Source organism: Euleptes europaea, chromosome 2 (assembly GCF_029931775.1).
Source record: "Euleptes europaea isolate rEulEur1 chromosome 2, rEulEur1.hap1, whole genome shotgun sequence".
NCBI lineage: Eukaryota > Metazoa > Chordata > Lepidosauria > Squamata > Sphaerodactylidae > Euleptes > Euleptes europaea.
In genome coordinates this window covers 4,185,581-4,208,995 of record NC_079313.1, presented here as the reverse complement: position 1 = coordinate 4,208,995, position 23,415 = coordinate 4,185,581, and the positions used below count along the sequence as shown (strand labels likewise).

Below are 23,415 nucleotides of genomic sequence, written 5' to 3'. Positions count from 1 at the left end.
TCATTTTATTGTATTTATTTTATGATTTGCTTCTTCAAGAGAGGACTTGCTAAGAATGCACCAATTTCCTGGGGGAAGTGAAGATTCTTTTCCCCACTTGCGCCCGGGCATTTCCTTTCCCCCTCGCAGTTCTTCTCCTTCCTCTCCATGAACCTCTCCTTCCTGTGCTGCGAATCCGAATCCCGCTTTCTGGCTCCAGCGGCTCACCACGTTGCTTTCTGTCTTCAGGCAGGGTTTTTCCCCAGCCTGCCTCTGTTCCGTCTAGCGAACCGCCAATAGATGGACAACTGAAATCCTGGTCGATCCGTTTTGTCTTGAGCCGCCTCAAGCAAGGCCCCCTCCTCTTGCCTTTTCCCTCCTGCGTAATTTCTAAACACCATTTTATTTAAGAGGATTTCCCCCCTTTTCCCCTCTTGCCTGATAGTAAGCGGATAACCTCTGGCCCTTGGGTCCCCGTCCCCCCCGAAACTTGGAAAACAAGACTCTCTTAAGCCAGAACTGAGTTTCTTCTCTCTTCCAATGTCGGAAAATACAGGCAAAACGAACCTTTCTTGTATGCAACCCTTTCCTTTTTTGGAATCCCACCCTCCCCTTCTTTATTTTTGGAAAGATCTAATAAAATAGAATGATCAAGCATTGTTGGTTGTGTGTTCTTTCTTGGTTCACTGTTAACCTATTGACGGGATTTAAGAAGGACGTAGACAAACGGGGTCATCTAGGGCCATCAATTTAATCCCCTGCGCAGCATAGGAAATCAACAACTACCACCCCCCTGCCACAAGCCGTCAGTGACCCCTGCTTTGTGCCCAGAGGAAAGCAAAAAACCTCCAGGATCCCTGGGCCAATCTGAAAATTCCTTCCTGACCCCAAAGTGGCGATCGGCAATATCCTGGGCAGGTAAGAAAGGGCCACAAGAGCCAGACAAATAGCAACATGTGTCCCCCCCCAGCAGATTTGAACTTGCACAATTCTAGAAGACTCTTGATTCCAACGAAAAGTGATTTTGTCTTTCTCCCCCAAACCGCCAATACTGTTTCTAATGGGGTTATTCCGTAGTGAATACATCCACATTTACAATCATTGTTGGCATGCTTTATAAATCCCTTGGTAACCTGGGATCGCATATTGGTAACACAAGTGTCCAGATCACGCGAAGAGCTTTGCTCTGGTTAGGCCTCACCTGGAGTACTGTGTTCAGTTTGGGGCACCGCAGTTGAAGAAGGATGCAGACAAGCTGGGACGTGTCCAGAGGAGGGCAACAAAGATGGTGAGGGGTCTGGAGACCAAGTCCCACGAGGAAAGGTTGAAGGAGCTGGGTATGTTTAGCCTGGAGAGAAGACTGAGAGGGGACATGATAACCATCTTCAAGTACTTGAAGGGCTGTCGTATAGAGGAGGGTGCCGAGTTGTTTTCTGTTGCCCCAGAATGTTGGACCAGAACCAACGGGTTGAAATTAAATCAAAAGAGTTTCCGTCTCATTAGGAAGAATTTTCTAACAGAGTGGTTCCTCAGGGGAACAGGCTTCCTCAGGAGGTGGTAAGCTCTCCTTCCCTGGACATTTTTAAGCAGAGGCTAGATGGCCATCTGTCTGCAATGATGATTCTATGACTAGATGAGAGGGAGGGCATCTGGGAGGGCATCTTGGCCATCTTCTGGGCACGGAGTAAGCGTCTCTGGGGGTGTAGGGGGGGAGGTAGTTGTGAATTTCCTGCATTGTGCAGGGGGTTAGACTAGATAACCCTGGTGGTCCCTTCCAACTCTATGATTCTATGACCTGTGTTAGTCTCTTCCCACTCACACCCACCCCAATTCAGTACTACCTTAGTAAGAGTCCCCACATTTGTAACTCGTGACAGAACAGAAAAAGTTTTCCTAACACTGAATGGATAATGGAGAGATAAAACGTCACTAGGACATTCTCAAGATGTACAGTTGCTTGTGCATTTTTAAAAAAAAGCATGTCAAGTATTTACAGCAGCCTGAAACTGAATTTCGTCAAGATTGCAAAACCATGCGGGGAACCCAGCTCCAGGTCGCTACGGTATGTACCCTTCTTAAGTGAAGCTTTAAGATCAGCAAGGTCCGTTCACAACCGTTTCATATAGAAAGCAGTAGAAAAGAGCAAGAATCCAGCAGCACTGTAAAAGACTCACAAAATTTCTGGCAGGGTGTGAGCTTTTGTGAGCCACAGCTCACTCCTTCAAATGATGGATTTCCATTCTGTAGGGCTAAACGTGGTGCCTTCCATGGAGATAGATCACAATGAGTAGCCGTGTTTGTCACTAGCAGTAAAAAAGAGTCCAGTAGCACCATAAAGACGTTCCAAAATCTCTGGCAGCGTGTGAGCTTTCGTGAGCCACAGCTCACTTCTTCAGATACAGCTAGAATGTGAGTCCATCTATCCTGCGTGAATTAGACACACTGTGGCAATGTAAATGTCAGAAGCAAGTAAATGATATTAGCAGGCGTGATTGGATCAGGTGTGATACACAGAAGGGTAGCAGGCGTGGAGAAATCAGCATTGGTAATGAGACACGAATCCTAGATCTCTATTCAATCCAGGAGAATGCATTGTCTTGAGCTTCACTATTAGTTGTAATTCAGCAGCCTCTCTTTCTAATCTCCCTTTGAAATCCCTTTGTAAGAGAACTGCTACTCTTGAATCAGCAACTGACAGCACTAAATGATGGTGCCCGAAGATGGAAGAAAAAACAAGCAGAATGCTACCTTGTAAAAACAAAACCAAGCTTGCAACAGATATATTATCTCTGGCATCCTAGGAACAAATAACACGCTAATACAAAGTCTTAGGAGAATAATTTAATTCTTATAGAAATGTACTCAAGGGATGCCAATATTCAGACAGTTTCCGAGGGTGGCCGTGTTCGTTTGCAGTTGAACAGCTAGATTCAAGTCCAGCACCTTAGAGACCCAGAAGAGTTTGGGGGTATAAGCTTTTGAGAGTCAAACCTCTTGACAAAGGGAGCTTTGACTCCCGAAAGCTTATACCCCTCAAACCTTGGTCTCTCAGCCCGTGTGGTGTAGTGGTTAAGAGCAGTGGTTTGGAGCAGTGGACTCTGATCTGGAGAACCGGGTTCGATTCCCCACTCCTCCGCATGAGCAGCGGAGGCTAATCTGGTGAACCAGGTTGGTTTCCCCACTCCTACACACGAAGCCAGCTGGGTGACCTTGGGCTCGTCACAGCTCTCTGAGCTCTCTCAGCTTCACCTACCTCCTAGGGTGTCTGTTGTGGGGAGGGGAAGGTGATTGTAAGCCGGTTTGATTCTTCCTTAAGTGGTAGAGAAAGTTGGTGTATAAAAACCAACTCTTCTTCTATTGGGCTCAAATCTAAATATTCAGGCAGGTGACAGAAAGAAAAATGTTGTGGAAATCCCCTTAACACTTCCCCATCCCAAGTTTCATAGGAAGTTGGTTCCGGTGGCCCCAAAACACAGTTCAGGAGATTAAACTGGGGAAAGGGAATGGACTGGACTGGTGGGGACCTAACCAAAAATAAATGTGTCTACAAACAGAATTAAGTGATTGGTTCTTGTAGGTTATCCGGGCTGTGTGACCGTGGTCTTGGTATTTTCTTTCCTGACGTTTCGCCAGCAGCTGTGGCAGGCATCTCCAGAGGAGTAACACTGAAGGTCAGTGTCTCTCGAATTAAGTGACACTATTGCACAAGTGGATTGACTCAATAAAGGAAGCCACAGCCTTCAGTTTGCAAGATCTGAGCAAGGCTGTCAAAGATAGGACATTTTGGAGGACTTTCATTCATAGGATCGCCATGAGTCGGAAGTGACTTGACGGCACTTAACACACACACACATTGCACAAGTAGGGGAAAGAACTGAATTCCCTCCAATAACTTACGAAGCAAATATCAACGGACCTGGTGGAGACCGGTTGGAATGGAGGAACGAGAGCCCCATCTCATCTTTGCTGGCAGCGACAGACCAAGAAAGGGATCTTGGGGTGGTGGTGGATCGCTCGATGAATATGTCAACCTGGCGTGCGGCTGCTGTGAAAAAGGCAAATTCCATGCTGGCCATAATTAGACAAGGAATAGAGAATAAAACTGCTGCTATCATACTGCCATTGTACAAATCTCTGGTGAGACCATGTTTGGAATACTGTATACAGTTCTGGTCACACCTCAAAAAGGATATTGCAGAGCTTGAGAAGGTGCAGAAAAGAGCAACCAAAATGATCAGGGGGCCAGAGCAACGGCCCTATGAGGAGCGGTTAAAACGCTTAGGGCTGTTTAGCTTGGAACGAAAGGGGTTAAGGGGAGACATGATAGAGGTCTATAAAATTGTGCGTGGTATGGAGAGAGTGGTCAGGGAGAAGCTTTTCTCCCACACTCAATACTAAAACGCGGGGTCATCAGCTGAAGCTGGAGGGTGAGAGATTCAAAACAGATAACAGCAAGTATTTCTTCACACAACACCTAGTGAAATTGTGGATGGGGTGATGGCTGCCAACTTGGAAGGCTTTAAGAGGGGAGTGGGCATGTTCATGGAGGAGAGGCTACTAGTCAAATGGATACTAGTCAAGATGCATACCTATTCTCTCCAGTATCAGAGGAGCAGGCCAATTATTTTAGGTGATTTGGAACACAGGCAGGATGGTGGTGCTGCAGTTGTCTTGTTTGTGGGCTTCCTGGAGACACCTGGTTGGCCACTGTGTGAACAGACTGGTGGACTTGATGGGCCTGGGTCTGATCCAGCATAGCATTATCTGATCCTGCCTGCATTCCACAGCACCTTATATAATAGGCATGTTCTTATGTTCGCTTCCTCTTCACCAACAAGGTTCGAGGGAGAAATTACATCAGTGCCAGCCAGTAAAACCACATTGGCCGGGACCTGTTGAAGAAACCCCTTGCGCAAAGTCTCTGTGCTGAAGAGAAGGATCTCGCAGTCTCCAGTTCATTTTGCCTCTCTCCTCCTTCCTTGGATCCAGATACCTCCAACGCTATGGCCTCTTCACTGCTGCTTCTTGCCTGGCTCCTCTCAGGTAAAGGGAATATTTCCTCGTTTTTTATTCATTTGCACAAAAAGACCCACAATGCTTTTTAAAGACTGTAGTGGTATAACATATTGGATTGAGCATGGGAGATCAACTTTATGGGAATTAGTAATCTTAGTGTTGTTTACCTTATTTGACTGTTCTTCTATTTTCTGTATTTTATATTTTTTGTGGGTCTGTGGTTTTTATGTGTCTGTGTTTTGTATCAACTATGATTATTAAAAGGTAAAGGTAGTCCCCCGTGCAAGCACCGGGTCATTACTGACCCATGGGGTGACACCACACCCCGACATTTACTAGGCAGACTATGTTTTATGGGGCGATTTGCCAGTGCCTTCCCCAGTCATCTTCCCTTTACCCCCAGCAAGCTGGGTACTCATTTAACCAACCCCCCCCCCCCAAGGGCTAAATTTTTTGCAGGATTGGTTTCTGGCATAAACACTTGTCCTAGTGCAGATAAATTAGTATTTTTTTGTTAAAAGACTGGTGGGTTTGTTTCTTATAGGATCTCCCTGTATGCTCTGGCAGCAAAGAAAATAGGGTCCAATATGGTTGCTAAGAGAGCTGATCCTTCGAGTTGATTTTAATGGTTGCAAGGTTTTATTGACCGATTGCGACACCACTGCAATTTTTAGCTATAATTGCTCTGAATGCATCCATTTAGCATAGTTTTATCATGTTTATTTATTATCAATCCAGCATTTTTTAACCAAGTATTTCCCTTTTATTATGTATTTGTGGTATTGATGGACATGTTCTTAATGGGCCTAAGGCTATATGCAAATAATACCATTCATTCATTTTACTGACTTCGGAAGGATGGAAAGCTGAGTCAAAGTCGGGATTGAACTCAGGTCATGAGCAGAGCTTTTGACTGCCAGTACTGCAGCTTACCACTCTGTGCCACGGGGCTCTTCTTTTTTTTTTTTATGATTGCATTATACAATTAAAAAAGGGGGGAAGTCCCACAATGCTTTTCATTGGGATAACTATCAGAAATTTGGAGCGCACGCTATTACGACCAAGTCCTATGAGGAAAGGTTGAAGGAGCTGGGTATGTTTAGCCAGGAGAGGAGAAGACTGAGAGGGGATATGATAACCATCTTCAAGTACTCGAAGGGCTGTCATAGAGAGGAGGGTGCTGAGTTGTTTTCTGTTGCCCCAGAAGGTCGGACCAGAACCAATGGGTGGAAATTAAATCCAAAGAGTTTCCGTCTACACATTAGGAAGAATTTTCTAACAGTCAGAGCGGTTCCTCAGTGGAACAGGCTTCCTCGGGAGGTGGTGAGCTCTCCTTCCCTGGAGGTTTTTAAGCAGAGGCTAGATGGCCATCTATCAGCAATGCTGATTCTATGATCTTAGGCTGATCATGAGAGGGAGGGCATCTTGGCCATCTTCTGGGCATGGTGTAGGGGTCACTAGGGGTGTGGGGGGGGAGAGGTAGTTGTGAATTCCCTGCATTGTGCAGGGGGTTGGACTAGATGACCCTGGTAGTCCCTTCCAACTCGATGATTCTATGATTCTAATAGCACCAGAACTTTTCATCAAGATAGATTTCTGGTTTGTTTTTTTTAAATGGGGAGGGGGAGACAATGGCAATGGGACCAGAGAGTGCCGTTTGGAGAGCTTTAAAACGGACCGCCGGAAGGATGTGTGGCCGACTCAACTTGGGATTCATGGAGTGCCTAAAAGGGTCCGAGTTGCACTGGAAGCCGCTGCGACAGACAAGCAAAATACTTGACGAAATCTCGATTTGAGAACATACAAGCAGGCAATTAATTGGCATTCAAAGCAACGCGTAAAGCAGAGAGTGGGTATTACATGACTTTTGTTTCTGGATCCCCCCCTTTTTTTTTTTGCAGAGCAACAAAGCTACCGAAATTATATGTCTAAGAGCTGTGGGTGGTCCCACTGGGAAGATAAAAAATCCATCCAGGAAAGCCACCCAGGTGGCTGAGGCCGCCGGGTCCCCAGAAAAATGCCAAATGTTCAGAACACAAGGATGAGGGAGGTGTCACAATCCCTCCTACCCCAAACAATAACCGTGAGGGCTCTGTGTGTACAGCTATTGTGGGTGAAAGAAAGGCGTCTGAATGGCGGGTTGGGTTGCTACAGCGACCCTAGATGGTACAGGTACGGAAAAACCGGGTGGCAAAATCACCTCAGGATAAGGAGGCCAGCTCCGGGTTGGGAAATACCTGGAGATGTTGAGGGCGGAGCCAGAGTAGGGCGGGGTTCGGGGAGGGACTTCAATGCTATAGAGTCCGATTGCCAAAGCAGCCATTTTTCTCCAGGGGAACTGATCTCTATCGGCTGGAGATCAGCGGTAATAGCTGGAGATCTCCAGCTACTACCTGGAGGTTACTACTCAAACAAAAACCTATGCTGAAATAGTTAATTGCTAGGTGAAACTAGCAAATAAAGAATCAAGAATCATGAACAGTAATGTATTCAATATCAAAAAATGTACAGGTTGCTTCACCTTACAAAAATAATACAGGTTGCTTTACCTCAAATACAATAATATTTGAGGTAAAGCAACCTGTATTATTGATTCTTTATTTGGTGTATGCATGTAATATACCTGTCTTGGACAGCAGATTCATTTAGTATTTTATCACAGTCAATGGTATTCTTAATTAGGAGCCTTCGTGCTGCTGTTTCTACTACCTGGAGGTTGGCAATCCTACCTCCGGAAGGTATGAGGGGTGGGCAGAGCTACGGCAGCTTGCCTTCCCCACTAACTTTAATTTGCCATGTTGGGCAGGACTGGAAAGGTGCAGAAGAGCAGGGGGAGAATGTGGAGGGAGGGAGGAAAACGGATGGAAGGAGAGGACAGCGGGAGGGAAGACCAAGCTGGCAGGAAGGGGAACAGAGCAGGCAGGGTGGAGTTGCCAACACCAGATTAGGAAATTCCTAGAGATTTGGGGGGGGGGGGAAGCCTACGGTGGGCTGAAAGTTAAAGGAGAAGGTGCCAAAGCAGGACTACGGCTGAACATCAAGAAGACAAAAGTAATGACTACAGAAGAATGACTCAGCTTTAAGGTTGACAATGAGGAAACTGAAATGGTTCAAGACTTGCTATTCCTTGGCTCCGTCCTCAACTGAAAGGAAGACTGCAGCCAAGAAATCAGCCCGCCCACCCAAAAAGTAAAGAGCCCCCTGAGCAAGCATCGGGTCATTCCTGACCCATGGGGTGACGTCACATCCTGAGGTTTACTAGGCAGACTATTTTTACGGGGTGGTTTGCCAGTGCCTTTCCCAGTCGTCTTCCCTTTACCCCCAGCAAGCTGGGTACTCATATTCCCAACCTTGGAAGGATGGAAGGTTGAGTCAACCTTGAGCCGGCTACCTGAAACCGACTTCAGTTGGGATTGAACTGAGGTTGTGAGCAGAGCTTGGACTGCAGTACTGCAGCTTACCTCTCTGCGCCACGGGGCTCCTGGCCCACCCACCAAAGCAGGCATTTTGTCTAAAGGAATTATGAGGTGGGGCAGATGAAAGAAAACATCTGGGAAATGGGGGGAAGGAAGACGGGCAGGTGGGGGAGCGAAGATGGAGCAAGAGAGAGAAATGGAAGGCCCCGACAGGACTGATTTATCTTGCGAGTCTTTGTGGGTCCCTCTATGCTGGGTTTTTCTGGCTGGTGGAAGAAAGGGGCTTGACCTTTTATCGAAAAGAAAAAGAAGGAGAAGAAGAGTTGGTGTTTACACCCCGATTTCATCTACCGTTAAGGAGCCGCAAAGCGGCTTACAATCGCCTTCCTCTCCCTACAACAGGGACCTTGGGAGGTAGGTGGGGCTGAGAGAGCTCGGAGAGAACCGCGGCTAGCCCAAGGTCACCCAGCAGGCTTCATGTGGAGGAGTGGTGGGACCAAACCCAGTTCTCCAGATTAGAGTCCGCCGCTCTTAACCGCTACACCGGGCTGGCTCTCAAGGAGTTGGGTCAGCTTGGACCACCTTAGAATAGCAGCTGCTGAAGAGGAGGATTCCCTCCATCCATTACATGCACCAAATTCGAAAGGCCACGAGGAAAGAGATGGGTTGGCTTCTCTCAAGGGACGCGAATGTCACAAAGCCCATTTTGTCGCTTCTCTGGTCATACTACTGTCCGTCCCAACTCACCTAGTTTTCTTCCTCCCGCAGGTCTTTGGCTCTGCGCTGGCGGTTTCAGAAGCTGGGTCATCGGGGGCCGAGAAGCCAAGCCTCACGCGTGGCCCTTTATGGCTTCCATCCAGCTGAACGGGGAGCATGTCTGCGGCGGGTTCCTCGTACGGCGCCGGTGGGTGATGACCGCCGCTCACTGCCTTATTCCCAGGTGAATGTGAGATGTGCGCACGCCTAATGCACATGGCCCTGAACTCCTGGGTCGGAGGGACAATGCGAGCTGAAATGGCATTGTGGTTGAACTAGGACTGGAGTAGGGTTGCCAACCTCCAGGTACTCAGTACAGGAGCGAACAACACTTATAGGTGCAAAAACTTATATGCTACTGTGTCTAATATAATACGCACTCATAAATACATAAAATGAACCATTTATACAATTATGTCAAACATACAGAACCATCTCTAGGATGGTAGTAAATAGGAACAGTCCAATTCAAAAGAGCAATGTCTTATCCCTCCTGAATATTTAATATCTGATACATCTGCTCACTTACCTGCATGAGATGAATACAGAAGATTGATGTGCATACTTTGAGAGACATTGCTCTTTTGAATTGGACTGTTCATATTTACTACCATCCTAGAGATGGTTCTGTATGTTTGACATAATTGTATGAATGGTTCATTTTGTGTATTTATGAGTGCGTATTATATTAGACACAGTAGCATATAAATAGTTTTTGCACCTATAAGTGTTGTTCGCTCCTGTACTGATTTCCTAATCTCCCGATACTAGTACAGTGGTGTCTATTTTCTCCCCCAACCTCCAGGTACTAGCTGGAGAACTCCTGCTATTATGACTGATCTCCAGGCGATAGAGATCAGTTCCCCTGGAGAAAATGGCCGCGTTGGCAATTGGACTCTATGGCATCGAAGTCCCTCCCCTCCCCAAACCCCGCCCTCCTCAGGCTCCGCCCCCAAAATCTCCAGGTATTTCCAAACCCGGAGTTGGCATTCCTAGGCACCTTTCCCCACTCCTGCAAATGAAGCCTGCTGGGTTACCCTGGGCTAGTCACAGTTCTCTCCAAGCTCTCTCAGCCCCACTCACCTGACAAGGTGTCTGTTGTGGGGAGAGGAAGGGAAGAAGATTGTCAACCGGTTTGATTCTCCTTAAAAGGTAGAGGAAATTGGCATATAAAAACCTGCTCTTTCTTCTTCTCTTCCCACGCATTGCCTGGGCAGAAAAAGACTATCCGTTTTTGACCCTTTCGCTTTGCCATGCAGGCAATCCGACTTTGCCCGCATCGTACTTGGCGCCCACTCGCTGAAGACTCACGAGGCCTCGCAGCAGATCTTTGGCATCCGCGAGTCTATCGCTCATCCGGACTACGAACCCAAAACCGTGAAAAACGACATCCGGATGCTCAAAGTGAGTCGGAGAAGGGGGTGGGTTTCTTCATAAGGGAGCAAACGGAGCTGGAAATGATATGGTGGGATCCCGGGGGGTCCTTAAAGGTGAGGGTTGCCAGGTCCCTCTTTGCCACTGGCAGGAGGTTTTCGCAATCCGCCTTCCAAAACGGCCATTTTCTCCAAGTGAACTGATTTTGTCGCCTGGAAATCAGTTGTGATAGTGGGAGATCTCCAGCCACCACTTGGAGGTTAGAATTCAAAATTAACCTCGTGCCAAAATAGCAGGTAATGTTGGAACGAAACAACACAGCACTGATCGCTAAACCAAAAATGATATTCAAAATTGCCTCCTATATGCTTTTAAAATCTTCAGTGATAAGTAATCATCTATTACAATAAATCTTTTCCACCCTGCAGTAGTCTCCTGTAGTTACTATACTATAAGAATAACTCAAAACATACGAAATGCAACATAAATGGTCACTATTTTGTATGTTTTGAGTTATGCGTATAGTAAAGTAACTACAGGAGACTACTGCATGGTGGAAAAGATTTATTGTAATAGATGATTACTTATCACGGAAGATTTTAAAAGCACATAAGAGGACATGTTGTACATAATTTATAATTATATAATTAAGAATAACTCAAAACATATGAAATGGTGTCCATTTATGTCGTATTTCGTATTTTTTTTGAGTTATTATAGTATAGTAACTACCACTTGGAGGTTGACAACCCTATACCCTCCCCAAACCCTACCCTCCCGAAGCTCCACCCTCCAAATCTCCAGGTATTTCCGAACTAGGGTTGCCAGGTCCATCTTCGCAACCTTTTCTCCGAGGCCTTCAGTGTTATCTGTGCCCATCAAGGTCACTTTACTGCAGTACTGTGCAAATTCTTAGAAACCTCCCCTACGCACACACACATGGCTCCACTTCCTCAACTCCCGCCCGGGATTCAGGCTACACGTCAAGCAACCCAACCTGTTGATCTGGTGACCAAAACAAATACATTACTATATACATCATGGCAGGCATTTTGGCCATCGGACTCTATGGCATTGAAGTCCCTCCCCTTCCCAAACCCCACCCTCCTCAAAAAACTCCAGGTATTTCCCAACATGGCAACTCTACCTACAGAGGTTGCTGCAAGTCAGCTGGGCTTGACGGCACTTTGCTGCGAACCGTTCGCCACTGGGGGTCAGCACAGGCTTCCACAAAATCCTTGCTTCAAGTTAAGGATCGGTCATTTTTCATGGCAAAATCTCCACTCCAAGGCCAAGATGGAAACCTGTTTTGAATGCATGACAAACTCCTTTCCCTCCAATAATGCAACTCTGCAGCAATCACGTTAACCATTTCCATCTTGTCTCCTGGCAAAGATGTTGGCGTCACCGTGGCAAACGTTGGGTGCGAATTCAGAAGCTCAGGTTTGCAAAAACCACAGGCCCTTCCAAATAGGGTTGCCAACCTCCAGGTGCTAGCTGCAGATTGCCTGCTATTACAACTGATCTGCAGCCGATAGAGATCAGTTCGCCAGGAGAAAATGGCTGCTTTGGCCATTGGACTCTATGACATTGAAGTCCCTCCCCTCCCCAAACCCTGCCCTCCTCAGTCTCCGCCCCAAAAACCTCCCGCCGATGGCAAAGAGGGACCTGGCAACCCTACCCCCCCCATTATGGCTCTCTTCTCTCCCCCGCAACTGTGCATTTGCTACAGGGAGGAGAGTTCAACTGTTCCTATTTACGACTGCTGGATTTACGTATAAGTTAAACAAGCTATAGCTTAGGGCCCCACTCTCTTGGGGGCCCCCAAAAATTTTCAAGGAAAAAAAACTGGATGTACATTTCCAAAATATAAGATAAAAAACATATAAAATAAAACCTACATACAGCAACAGTGTTTTGTGTTGTGTAGGCTCCTATGATGTAAGTAATGCCCCCCCCCTGCTAGCCTGCTCCCTAAAATATCACTGGTTTGCTCATTTCTATATATAGGGTGCCTACATTCTGCATGGACTGGTTGCATGGCAGCTCAACAATTACTTTGATAAAACACATATTTTGTTACGTGCAAATGGCTTTAGATACCTATTAGGTCCATAAATTACCATATAGCATATATTCAACACAAAAAACAGCAACAATTTGTTGTTGACAAAGGACAGCTGGACATATAAAGGACCCAATTACCTTCAATAGCTTAGGGCCTCATCAAACCATTAATTTTAGTTGTGGCCATAATTTTTCCAATATTAAAATGTTTCCAATAAAAAATACTGTTCTTTGTTAATAAAATTGTTATATGTTTATTAAAGATGAATAGTAGTATGTTATATAGTCAGTTCTCAGCCCAATAGCCCTTGGACAGCAAATCCTAACGATTCTGCCGTGAGACGAAGAATGGAAAACCCCTGCCAGTTTTAACAAGGGTCCAATTGCTTCTCTGTCCTCAGCTGAACAGGTCCGTCGTTTTCAACCGGTTCGTCAAACGCATCCTGCTCCCCCTTCCGGAGACGGACCTCCAACCTGCATCCACCTGTTGGGTGACCGGCTGGGGGGATGTTTCCAATTTCAGAACCATCCCTACCAGACTGATGGAAGCCAACACGACGGTTGTCGAGAGGGGAGTGTGCAACGCCTCGTGGACCGGGCACGTCTTCGACTGTATGATCTGTGCAGCCAACAGGGACACGGCCCTGCGTGGATTCTGCTCTGTGAGTTGCGTGTCGTCTGCTGCCCAAACTAGATTTTCCCACCATAAAAATCTGAAACATTCATGCATTTTGAAAGCCAGGTTGTTGTTGTTTTTTACATGTTGAGAGTGACAACTAGGGTTGCCGACCTCCAGGTACCAGCTGGAGATCTCCTGCTATTACAACTGACCTCCAGCTGACAGAGACTAGTTCCCCTGGAGAAAATGACCGTTTTGGCCATTGGACTCTATGGCAACCGAGATGAGTTTTCTGCCACAGTGCAATCATAACCTTGGTCATCAACTGAATTATGTGAGTGGGAAGGAAAAAAATCTCTTGCAGGTACCATCAGCCTGCTGGGTAGGGTTGCCAGGTCCCTCTTCACCACCAGCAGGAGGTTTTTGGGGTGGAGCCTGAGAAGGGCAGGGTTTGGGGGAGGAGAGTGTATAATAGGGTTGCCAGCCTCCAGGTGGCACCTGGAGATCTCCCGCTATTACAGTTGATCTCCAGGTGACTGAGATCTGCACCCCCTGGAGAAAATGGCTGTTTTGAAGAGTGGACTCTATGGCATTTATATCCTGCTGAAGTAGGGTTGCCAGGTCTTTCTTTGCCACCGGCGGGAGGTTTTTGGGGCGGAGCCTGAGGAGGGCAGAGTTTGGGAAGGGCAGGGACTTCAATGCCATAGAGTCCAATTGCCAAAGTGGCCGTTTTCTCCAGGGGAACTGATCTCTATCGGCTGGAGATCAGTTGTAATAGCGGGAGATCTCCAGCCACCACCTGGAGGTTGGCGACCATGGATATGCAGAAATAACCAGAACTCCCCAGGTATAATTTTGAAAATTAACCAAACATGGGGAAATCTGACTGAGCATACTGGTATGCCAATAGAGGTATTGAAATTGAAATTGATTGACTGAGCATACAGCAGGAGGCAAAGAAAAGGCAAAGCCATTGAGAGTCATTTTAAAGAAAAATGGGCAGGGGATCAGCCAGCTTCGACAGTCCTAGAGGGGAAGATCAAGAGGGTAGGGGTATTTCCGAGTCTTTCCTCCTGCTGCAACTCTAGTGGCCCCCCATCTTGTATTATAGAATCATAGAATCATAAAATTATACAGTTGGAAGGGACCACCAGGGTCATCAAGTCCAACCCCCTGCACAATGCAGGAAATTCACAACTACCTCCCCATCACCACTCCTAGTGACCAGAAGATGGCCAAGACGCCCTCCCTCTCATCATCTCCTGAAGGTCACAGAATCAGCATTGCTGACAGATGGCCATCTAACCTCTTCTTAAAAACCTCCATGGAAGGAGAGCTTATCATCTCATGAGGAAGCCTGTTCCACTGAGGAACCGCTCTGTTAGAAAATTCTTCCTAATGTCTAGACGGAAACTATTTTGATTTAATTTTAACCCGTTGATTCTGGTCCAGCCTTCTTGGGCAACAGAAAACAACTCAGCACCATCCTCTATATGACAGCCCCTCAGATACTTGAACATGGTTATCATACCCCCTCTCAGTCTTCTCCTCTTCAGGCTAAACACACCCAGCTCCTTCAGGCTTTCCTCGTAGGACTTGGTCTCCAGACCCGTCACCATCTTTGTTGCCCTCCTCTGGACACGTTCCAGCTTGTCTACATCTTTCTTAAATCGTAGTTCCCAAAACTGAACATGTATTGCATAGATACACAAATTACCTTTTCCTCTTTACCAAAAAACTGCTCCAAGTCTCCACCTATTTAGATGGAAGGATCATCAGACCTTCCTTCCAGGGCAGATTGCAGTGCTTGTACACAGGCTGGGCATTAGGAACACCCCCCCACCCCATGGCAATCATACCATCTGAGCATCTAAGAAAAATTGTGCATTAGGAACACCCCCCCCATACATGGCAATCATACCATCTGAGCATCTAAGAAAAATTGTGCATCATAACTGAGAGCAGATCCTCTGAAGCCCTGGTTTCCACCAGTCTCCGTTCCCGGCTGCGCCTGCTTACAGGGTTCCCAATTTGTAGGCGTTGCCTACATTCCTGGAATTGCAGTTTATCTCCAGACTACACAGATCAGTTCCCCAGGAGGAAATGGAAGCTTTGGAGGGCAGATTCTATGGTGTTGTATTCCCGTCGATCTCTCTCCCCTCCCCAGACTTCTGCCTCCTCCGGGCCCTGCCTCAAAATCCCCTGGAATTTCCCCAAGCTGGAGTTGGCAACCCCATCCGTTTAACTGCCGTCAAAAGTTTCAAAGAGGCACAGGGATTTGAACTCAGGACTTTAGCAGCTGGCCCCAGGTGGAAGCTACATGGAGCCACAGATGCTGGCCTGTTGTGTTTCCTTACAGAGGGTAACAAAAAGAAAGAAAGAAAGAAAGAAAGAAAGAAAGAAAGAAAGAAAGAAAGAAAGAAAGAAAGAAAGAAAGAAAGAAAGAAAGAAAGAAAGAAAGACACCTGTGCTGAAAAATAATCTCATTTAAACAAAATAACAAGCACGGTGGCCAATACTAAACAGTAAATTGGAAGCAATGTATTATGCAAACAAGACAAATCAAACCAAAAGAAAACGTCGAGCCCAAAGATACTATGACCTTAGGCAGTTCATGAGAGGGAGGGCATCTTGGCCATCTTCTGGACACAGAGTAGGGGGTCCCTGGGGTGTGCTTGGGGGGGGGGGAGGTAGTTGTGAATTTCCTGCATTGTGCAGGGGGTTGGACTAGATGACCCCGGTGGTCCCTTCCAACTATGATTCTATGATTCTATACTCTTAAACGCTATCAAGCAACTGGCTACATAATTAACAGGACGCTATGAGAAACTCCTAGACATAACACAATAATAAAGCATTTTATCAAGACACCCTCAATACGCCAATACAGTGAGGCAAGTATCAGGTAAGTCTCAATAATATTGTGTAAAGTCTTTTATAAACAGGTAAAAACAACAACCCTGGAGGCTTGAAGTGTGGTTTGTAAAGATGCTTGTAGTTTGAAAGAAACGACTCAACAGTAATATTTACAATTTGCAGTCAGCGCAAAGGTTGAAGACTTGCAGCTTGAAGCTAGTAGAAGAGCCCTGCAGCTTGAAGCCGGCAGAGGAGAACTTGCAGCTTGTAGCTAGGAGAGAAGGCTTGCAGCTTGAAGCTGGTGGAGAAGAGACGGGACACTAGATTTGTCCACCGTTTTTATATTAGCCTTAATAGGCTGCTCTCATAAAGTAGGGAGAGTCAACTCAGAAAGACGCATGTATAGAAACTAGGGTTGCCAACCTCCAGGTACTGCAACCCAAGAGGCAGCAGTTCTGACTAGACTGTGCCCAATATGAATAAATACGACGATAATACAGAAATCACTGTGCAAGCGTATCAAAGTTATCAATAATATAGAAAAGCTATATAACATACAAAAAACGTACAATGTCACAACAAACCACAGTGCTACAAAGAATGTCCAAAATATCAATTCCAAAAGGAGTCCAGACATAAGCCACTCCTTGAGGCCGAAGCAAAACATGTATAATGTAGTAGTGTCTCTAGTCATCTAGTAGAAGCAAAACATGTATATCGTAATAGTGTCTCTAGTCATCTAGTAGAAGCAAAACATGTATAACATAGTAGTGTCTCTAGTCATCTTCTAGTAGAAGCAAAACATGTATATCGTAATAGTGTCTCTAGTCATCTAGTAGAAGCAAAACATGTATAACATTGTGGTGTCTCTAGTCATCTAGTAGAAGCAAAACATGTATAACGTAGTAGTATCTCTAGTCATCTAGTAGAGTAGGGTCTCTAGTCATTGGATTCTCAACCACGGTTCAATGAACCTCCAATGGACAGGCGTAGTTTCTGTGAACCCTTCACTGGGACAGGGATCCGGTATTCTCCTGTTTCGATAGGATCTTCTTCAGGATTCAACATGGACTGCACTGTAGCCAGTTCTCATGCTGAGCAGAACTAGCTGGAGATCTCTTGCTGTTACAACTGATCTCCAGCCAATAGAGAACAGTTCACCTGGAGAAAATGGCCTCTTTGGCCATTGGACTCTATGGCATTGAAATTCCGCCCCTCCCCAAACCCCACCCTCCTCAGGCTCCACCCCTAGAACCTCCTGCCGGTGGTGAAGAGGGACCTGGCAATCCTAATAGTAATTGCTTGTCTGCATAATGCATTGCTTTCAATTTTAGTATTGGCCGTCGTGCTGGTTATTTTGTTTAAATGTCCTTACAGAGGGTGTCATTGGCCGCTTAGCAGGGACCAGGTGACACAAGGGGACCAATAGGGCTCCACCTGGTCCTATAAAAGTTGCTGGTTCTGGCTTGGCTCTGCTTTGGCAACAAGTCCTTGTTTGGGTGCAGGGCTGCCCAAGTCTGACAGTATCCCTTCTTCCCTTCCAGGGCGATTCAGGTGGACCCCTTATTTGTGGCAACAGAGTACAAGGGATTGTCTCCTTCAACGGAAAGAGATGTGGCGATCGGCGTTTTCCGGACGTCTACACCCGGATCTCAAAATACATCAACTGGGTCAATGAAGTGATACATATATTTTGAGGGCAGGTTGTGGGGGCAGCTGTGTTGGGCGCTCTAGGAAGGCCGATGGCCACATGGGGGCAAAGAGCCAAATACATTTTTTAAAGCAATTTATGGAAAACAAAAGATTGGTGTCCTATGTGTATAGTTAGGGTTGCCAACTCCGGATTGGGAAATACCTGCAGATTTGGGGGGGGAGGAGCCAAGGAAGGCGGGGTTTGGAGAGGGGAGGGACTTCAGTGCCTTAGAGTTAGGGTTGTCAGGTCCCCCCTCTCCTCCAATGGGAAGTTTTGGGGGCGGGAATTGCATGTGCCCAGCAGCAAGCAACGCAATCCTGTCACTTTTGGTTTACTTCCGGAAGCCCCGCAACACAACAGGACGATTTACCATTCAAACCCCCAGTTGAGCTGTAAATCATCCCGTCACGCTGCAGCTTTACAGAAGTAAACCGGAAGTGACGGGATCATGTTGCTTGCGGCCACGCATGCACGCAATCCTTGCTGTCAGCCAGCAGATGGATTGATGGGCAATTGCCCATTCCATGTCTCCTGGCAACCCTATATAGAGTCCAATTGCCAAAGCGGCCATTTTCTCTGGGGAACTGATCTCTGTAGTCTGGAGATCTCTTGCAATAGGGTTGCCAGCTCTGGGTTGGGAAATACCTGGATATTTTGGGGGTGGAGCCTAAGGAGAGTGGGGTTCAGGGAAGGGAGGGGCTTCAATGGACTATAATGCCATAGAGTCCACCTTCCAAAGCGACCATTTTCTCCAGGTGAACTGATTTTGTCACCTGGAGATCAGTTGTAATAGCGGGAGATCTCCAGCCACCACCAGGAGGTTGGCAACCCTATCCCCTCCCTATACCCTGCCTTCCCCAAGCTCCACCCTCAAAATTTCCAAGTATTTCCCAACTAGGGTTGCCAAGTCCATCTTCGCCACTGGTGGGAGGTTTTTGGGGCGGAGCCTGAGGAGGGCGGGGTTTGGGGAGGGGAGGGACTTCGATGCCGCAGAGTCCAATTGCCTAAGCTGCCATTTTCTCCAGGTGAACGGATCTCGATTGGCTGGAGATCAGTTGTAATAGCAGGCCATCTTCTGGGCACTGGGGATGTGGAGGGGGGAGGTCGTTGTGAGTTTCCTGCATTGTGCAGGGGGTTGGACTAGATGACCCTGGTGGTCCCTTCCAACTCCATGATTCTATGAGATCTCCAGCTAGTACCTGGAGGTTGGCAACCCTATTCCGAACCCAGAGCTGGCAACCCTAGGCTCACCGCATCAGGTTTCGGCAGGCCTTCCTCTTCACTCAGGAAGGGAACAGGAATTCCAGTCCCTTTCACGAGAGGCTATTCCCCAAACCTAGCCAATCCCACAGGGCCTGCATCCTTCTTGTCAAAGTAGGGCATGCCTGTGGTGAGGCAGTGGAAGGGAATGCATTTTGGCAAAGGGGAGAACAGGGTCGCCCCGTCCTGCTTGGCTCTACCCCTGACCACTAATCTTGCTTGTTGCAAACCCCCCCTCCCCAAGGGATGGGAGGGTGGGGACAGACATCAGGACCGAATTAGGCGCAGGAGTTGTTTTTTTGAAAAATATTGCATGCCGCTATTAAGACCAGATTGGATCCCCCCCACCCCAACCCTTCCTTCCTCCCCTCTCCGCCTTTTTTTCCATTCCACCGGGATGGAAAACACCACGACAAAGTCGAAACAGATGGAAACGCTTCCTCCTGTTAGCGCTGAACTCCGGCCCGGCCCAAAGCAGCTCAGGCAGAGCTAGGGTTGCCAGGTCCCTCTTCGCCACCGGCGGGATGTTTTTGGGGCGGAGCCTGAGGGGGGCGGGGTTTGGAGAGGGGAGGGACTTCGATGCCATAGAGTCCAACTGCCATTTTCTCCCAAGTGAACTGATCTCTATCAGCTGGATATCAGTTGTAATAGCGGGAGATGTTCAGCTACTACCTGAAGGTTGGCAACCCTATCTCCAGCCACCACCTGGAGGTTGGAAACCCTAGGGAGTATCCTGCCCCTTGTTGAGTGGAAATGAGCAAAATAAGTTTGTCATTGCATGGAGGTCAATAACATCACTTGGCAAATAACATCCCATGATGTGGAGGTTGGCAACCCTAGGCAAAGCTGTGAGAATGCAGGGGAAAGTCCGCTGAGCATCTTGACCCAAACCTGGGTGATACAGCTGACTGGGACAGTGGTCTTTTATGCCTGGCTGTTTCCCTTGCCGTCACCCCTCCAATGACTTTGGGTCTTTGTTGTGATTATGCATGCCATTTCTGACCATCAGAGGTCGCCTCGCTCTCCCCCTGCCTTTGCCCGCGTTTTCAAATTGAAGATAAAACAGGTCTCTGAAAAGAAGAAGAAGAAGAGTTGGTTTTTATATGGTGACTTAAGGAATCAAACCGGCTTACAATCACCTTCCCTCCCCCTCCCCACAACAGACACCCTGTGAGGTAGGTGGGGCTGAGAGAGCGGTGGCTAGCCCAAGGTCCCCCCAGCTGGCTTCACGTGGAGGATTGGGGAAAGGAACCCGGTTCACCGGATTAGCGTCTGCCACTCATGTGGAGGAGCGGGGAATCAAACCCGGTTCCCCAGATTAAATTCCACCGCTCCAAACCACCGCTCTTAACCACTCTTTAGGAATATCACCAGTTGGTTACAATCTTCACCACTACACCATGCGGACAAAACGTGGGGAAAGGCAGGGGGAGAGCGAGGCGACCTCTGACAGTCATAAACGGCATGCACAATCCATAGAACGCCATAATCCACAGAACGGCATACATAATCCAAACAAAGACATGAAGTCGTCAGAGCGGGTGATGGGGAGCGAAACCGCCATGCATAAAAGACCACTGTTATCTCTCTCCAAATTCTACGTGTTGTGCAGATGGGGTGGAAATGCTGGAGCACACATTTGTCAAACCACAACCACACCAAAGCAAAGCCCTGTGGCGTCTTGAAAGACTTAAGAGCTTAGGCTGCTTGGATTTGTTGTCTGTTACAATAAACTTGCCCCGAGACTTTTCTTTAGTTTTTAACGGCATTCGACCAACGTAAATACCCTGCTGGTGTTTGTCAAATAAAGACATCAGGTCAGGGAAGCCCTAAAAAACTGGGTCCTTGTGTTGACAGAACACGTAAAAGGTGCCCAGTTGTTTACTCAGACAGCCGTGATCCGTCTTCTTTCCCATCTGGACTTGAACCAGAGAGAGACCTCTGGGCACGACTCTCTTGCATCTCACACCCAGCTGTCAATGCCACAGATGGACCAGAAGCCGAAACATCTTCATAAAAACCAACGCAAACCCTCCAGGAATGCAACACGCCGTCTTTTCCTTTTATAGCCAAGCTTCTGCTGGTTTGCTCTTTATCTGGATTTCCATCTCTGATGCAGGCCTCACAGGATCTGGAGGCGGGCGGGTGGAGCTTTTAAGAACTTCGGAAAGTGGATCACAAAAAGCATCCCTACGTCTCACATCCTGTTTCCACACAGATGCCTCTGGGAGCAGGGTGAGAAGATTCTGCCCTGTAGTTTGTTAAACTAATCTGAATTGGCCGTAAGAACGTAAGAAGAGCCCTGCTGGATCAGACCGGTGGTCCATCTAGCCCACTGGTTCCCAACTGGGGGTCCGTGGACCCCCAGGGGTCCGTGAGAACGAAATTAAGGTCCGCGAAACAAAGTTATAAACCCATAATAAATTAATATTTTCAATTAAAAGTTCTCTATTATAATATATATATATTCAAATATTATTCTAAGTTTAATGTTTAACTAACAGTTATGATTAAAGTTTATTTTCAAATTCTCTGAATTTTTATTTTGAACCTTGAGGTCCCTGCACCGAACAAAAAAGTCCTAGTGGTCCCTGGTCAAAAAAAGGTTGGGAACCAGTGATCTAGCCCGGCATCCTGTCTCACACAGTGGCCAACCAGTTCCTCCGGAGGGCCAGCAACAGGGCACAGACGCCGAGGCCTTCATAGGAACATAATAAGAGCCCTGCTGGATCAGACCAGTGGTTCATCTAGTCCAACATCTTGTCTCACACAGTGGCCAACCAGTTCCTCTGGAGGGCCAGCAACAGGGCATAGAGTCCGAGCCCTTCATAGGAACATAATAAGAGCCCTGCTGGATCAGACCGGTGGTTCATCTAGTCCAACATCTTGTCTCACACAGTGGCCAACCAGTTCCTCTGGAGGGCCAGCAACAGGGCATAGAGTCCGAGGCCTTCATAGGAACATAATAAGAGCCCTGCTGGATCAGACCAGTGGTTCATCTAGTCCAACATCTTGTCTCACACAGTGGCCAACCAGTTCCTCTGGAGGGCCAGCAACAGGGAATAAAGTCCGAGGCCTTCATAGGAACATAATAAGAGCCCTGCTGGATCAGACCGGTGGTTCATCTAGTCCAACATCTTGTCTCACACAGTGGCCAACCAGTTCCTCTGGAGGGCCAGCAACAGGGCATAGAGTCCGAGGCCTTCATAGGAACATAATAAGAGCCCTGCTGGATCAGACCAGTGGTTCATCTAGTCCAACATCTTGTCTCACACAGTGGCCAACCAGTTCCTCTGGAGGGCCAGCAACAGGGCATAGAGTCCGAGGCCTTCATAGGAACATAATAAGAGCCCTGCTGGATCAGACCAGTGGTTCATCTAGTCCAACATCTTGTCTCACACAGTGGCCAACCAGTTCCTCTGGAGGGCCAGCAACAGGGAATAAAGTCCGAGGCCTTCATTAGAACCTCAGAAGATCCTCCTGGATCAGACCACTGGTCCATCTAGTCCAACATCCGGTTTCACACAGTGGCCAACCAGTTCCTATGGAGGGCCAACAGCATATGGACTCTTAACCACTACACCGCACTGGCTCTCCAAACCTAATTTGTCACCTGCGGTTGTCTTGGGGGCATACAGCAAAGCAATCTTTTCTAAAAAACGGGGTACCTAGAAAAGCAGTTGGGGGCACATCAATCAATCAATCAATCAATCAATCAACCTTTATTGGCATATACCCAGAAACATAACACTATGTGTGTGTTAAGTGCCGTCAAGTCGCTTCCGACTCATGGCAACCCTATGAATCAAAGTCCTCCAAAATGTCCTATCCTTAACAGCCTTGCTCAGATCTTGCAAACTGAGGGCTGTGGCTTCCTTTATCGAGTCCATCCATTGCTTGTTGGGTCTTCTTCTTTTCCTGCTGCCCTCAACTTTTCCGAGCACGATTGCCTTTTCCAGTGACTCTTGTGTTCTCATAACGTGACCAAAGTACGACACTCCAGTTTAGTCATTTTAGCTTCTAGGGTCAGTTCAGGCTTGATTTGACCTATAACCCCCTGGTTTGTTTTTTTGGCGGTCCACGGTATCCATAACCTTCTCCTCCCAACACCACATTTCAAAGGAATCTACTTTCTTCCTATCAGCTTTCTTCAATGTCCAGCTTTCATACCCATACATAGTTATAGGGAATACGATGGCATGAATTACCCTGATCTTGGTGGCCAGTGACACATCCTTACACTTCAGAATCTTTTCTAGCTCCTTCATGGCTGCCCTTCCCAGTCTCAATCTCCTTCTGACTTCTTGGCTGCCGTATCCCTTTTGGTTGATGATGGAGCCAAGGAATAGAAAGTCTTCAACAATTTCAGTTTCCTCATT

At 47.2% G+C, this 23,415-nt stretch overlaps 1 protein-coding gene across 1 annotated transcript; it reads left to right on the top strand.

The window, feature by feature from the left end:
- The first annotated feature begins 4,982 nt into the window (after positions 1 to 4,982).
- On the top strand, positions 4,983 to 17,780 carry LOC130472674 (serine protease 57-like). The gene is made up of 5 exons (XM_056844077.1): positions 4,983 to 5,022; positions 9,180 to 9,351; positions 10,427 to 10,571; positions 13,010 to 13,270; positions 17,628 to 17,780. Exons 1-5 carry the CDS (start codon positions 4,983 to 4,985, stop codon positions 17,778 to 17,780), a joined length of 771 nt encoding a protein of 256 aa, XP_056700055.1.
- The last annotated feature ends 5,635 nt before the right edge of the window (positions 17,781 to 23,415 follow it).

Bases quoted from the DNA above. Each gene is read 5' to 3' on its own strand.
- LOC130472674 (XM_056844077.1), top strand. From the start codon at position 4,983: ATGGCCTCTTCACTGCTGCTTCTTGCCTGGCTCCTCTCAG. The intron at 9,352-10,426 runs GTGAATGTGAGA...TTTGCCATGCAG, and splicing joins GCTCACTGCCTTATTCCCAG to GCAATCCGACTTTGCCCGCA. The intron at 13,271-17,627 runs GTGAGTTGCGTG...CTTCCCTTCCAG, and splicing joins CCCTGCGTGGATTCTGCTCT to GGCGATTCAGGTGGACCCCT.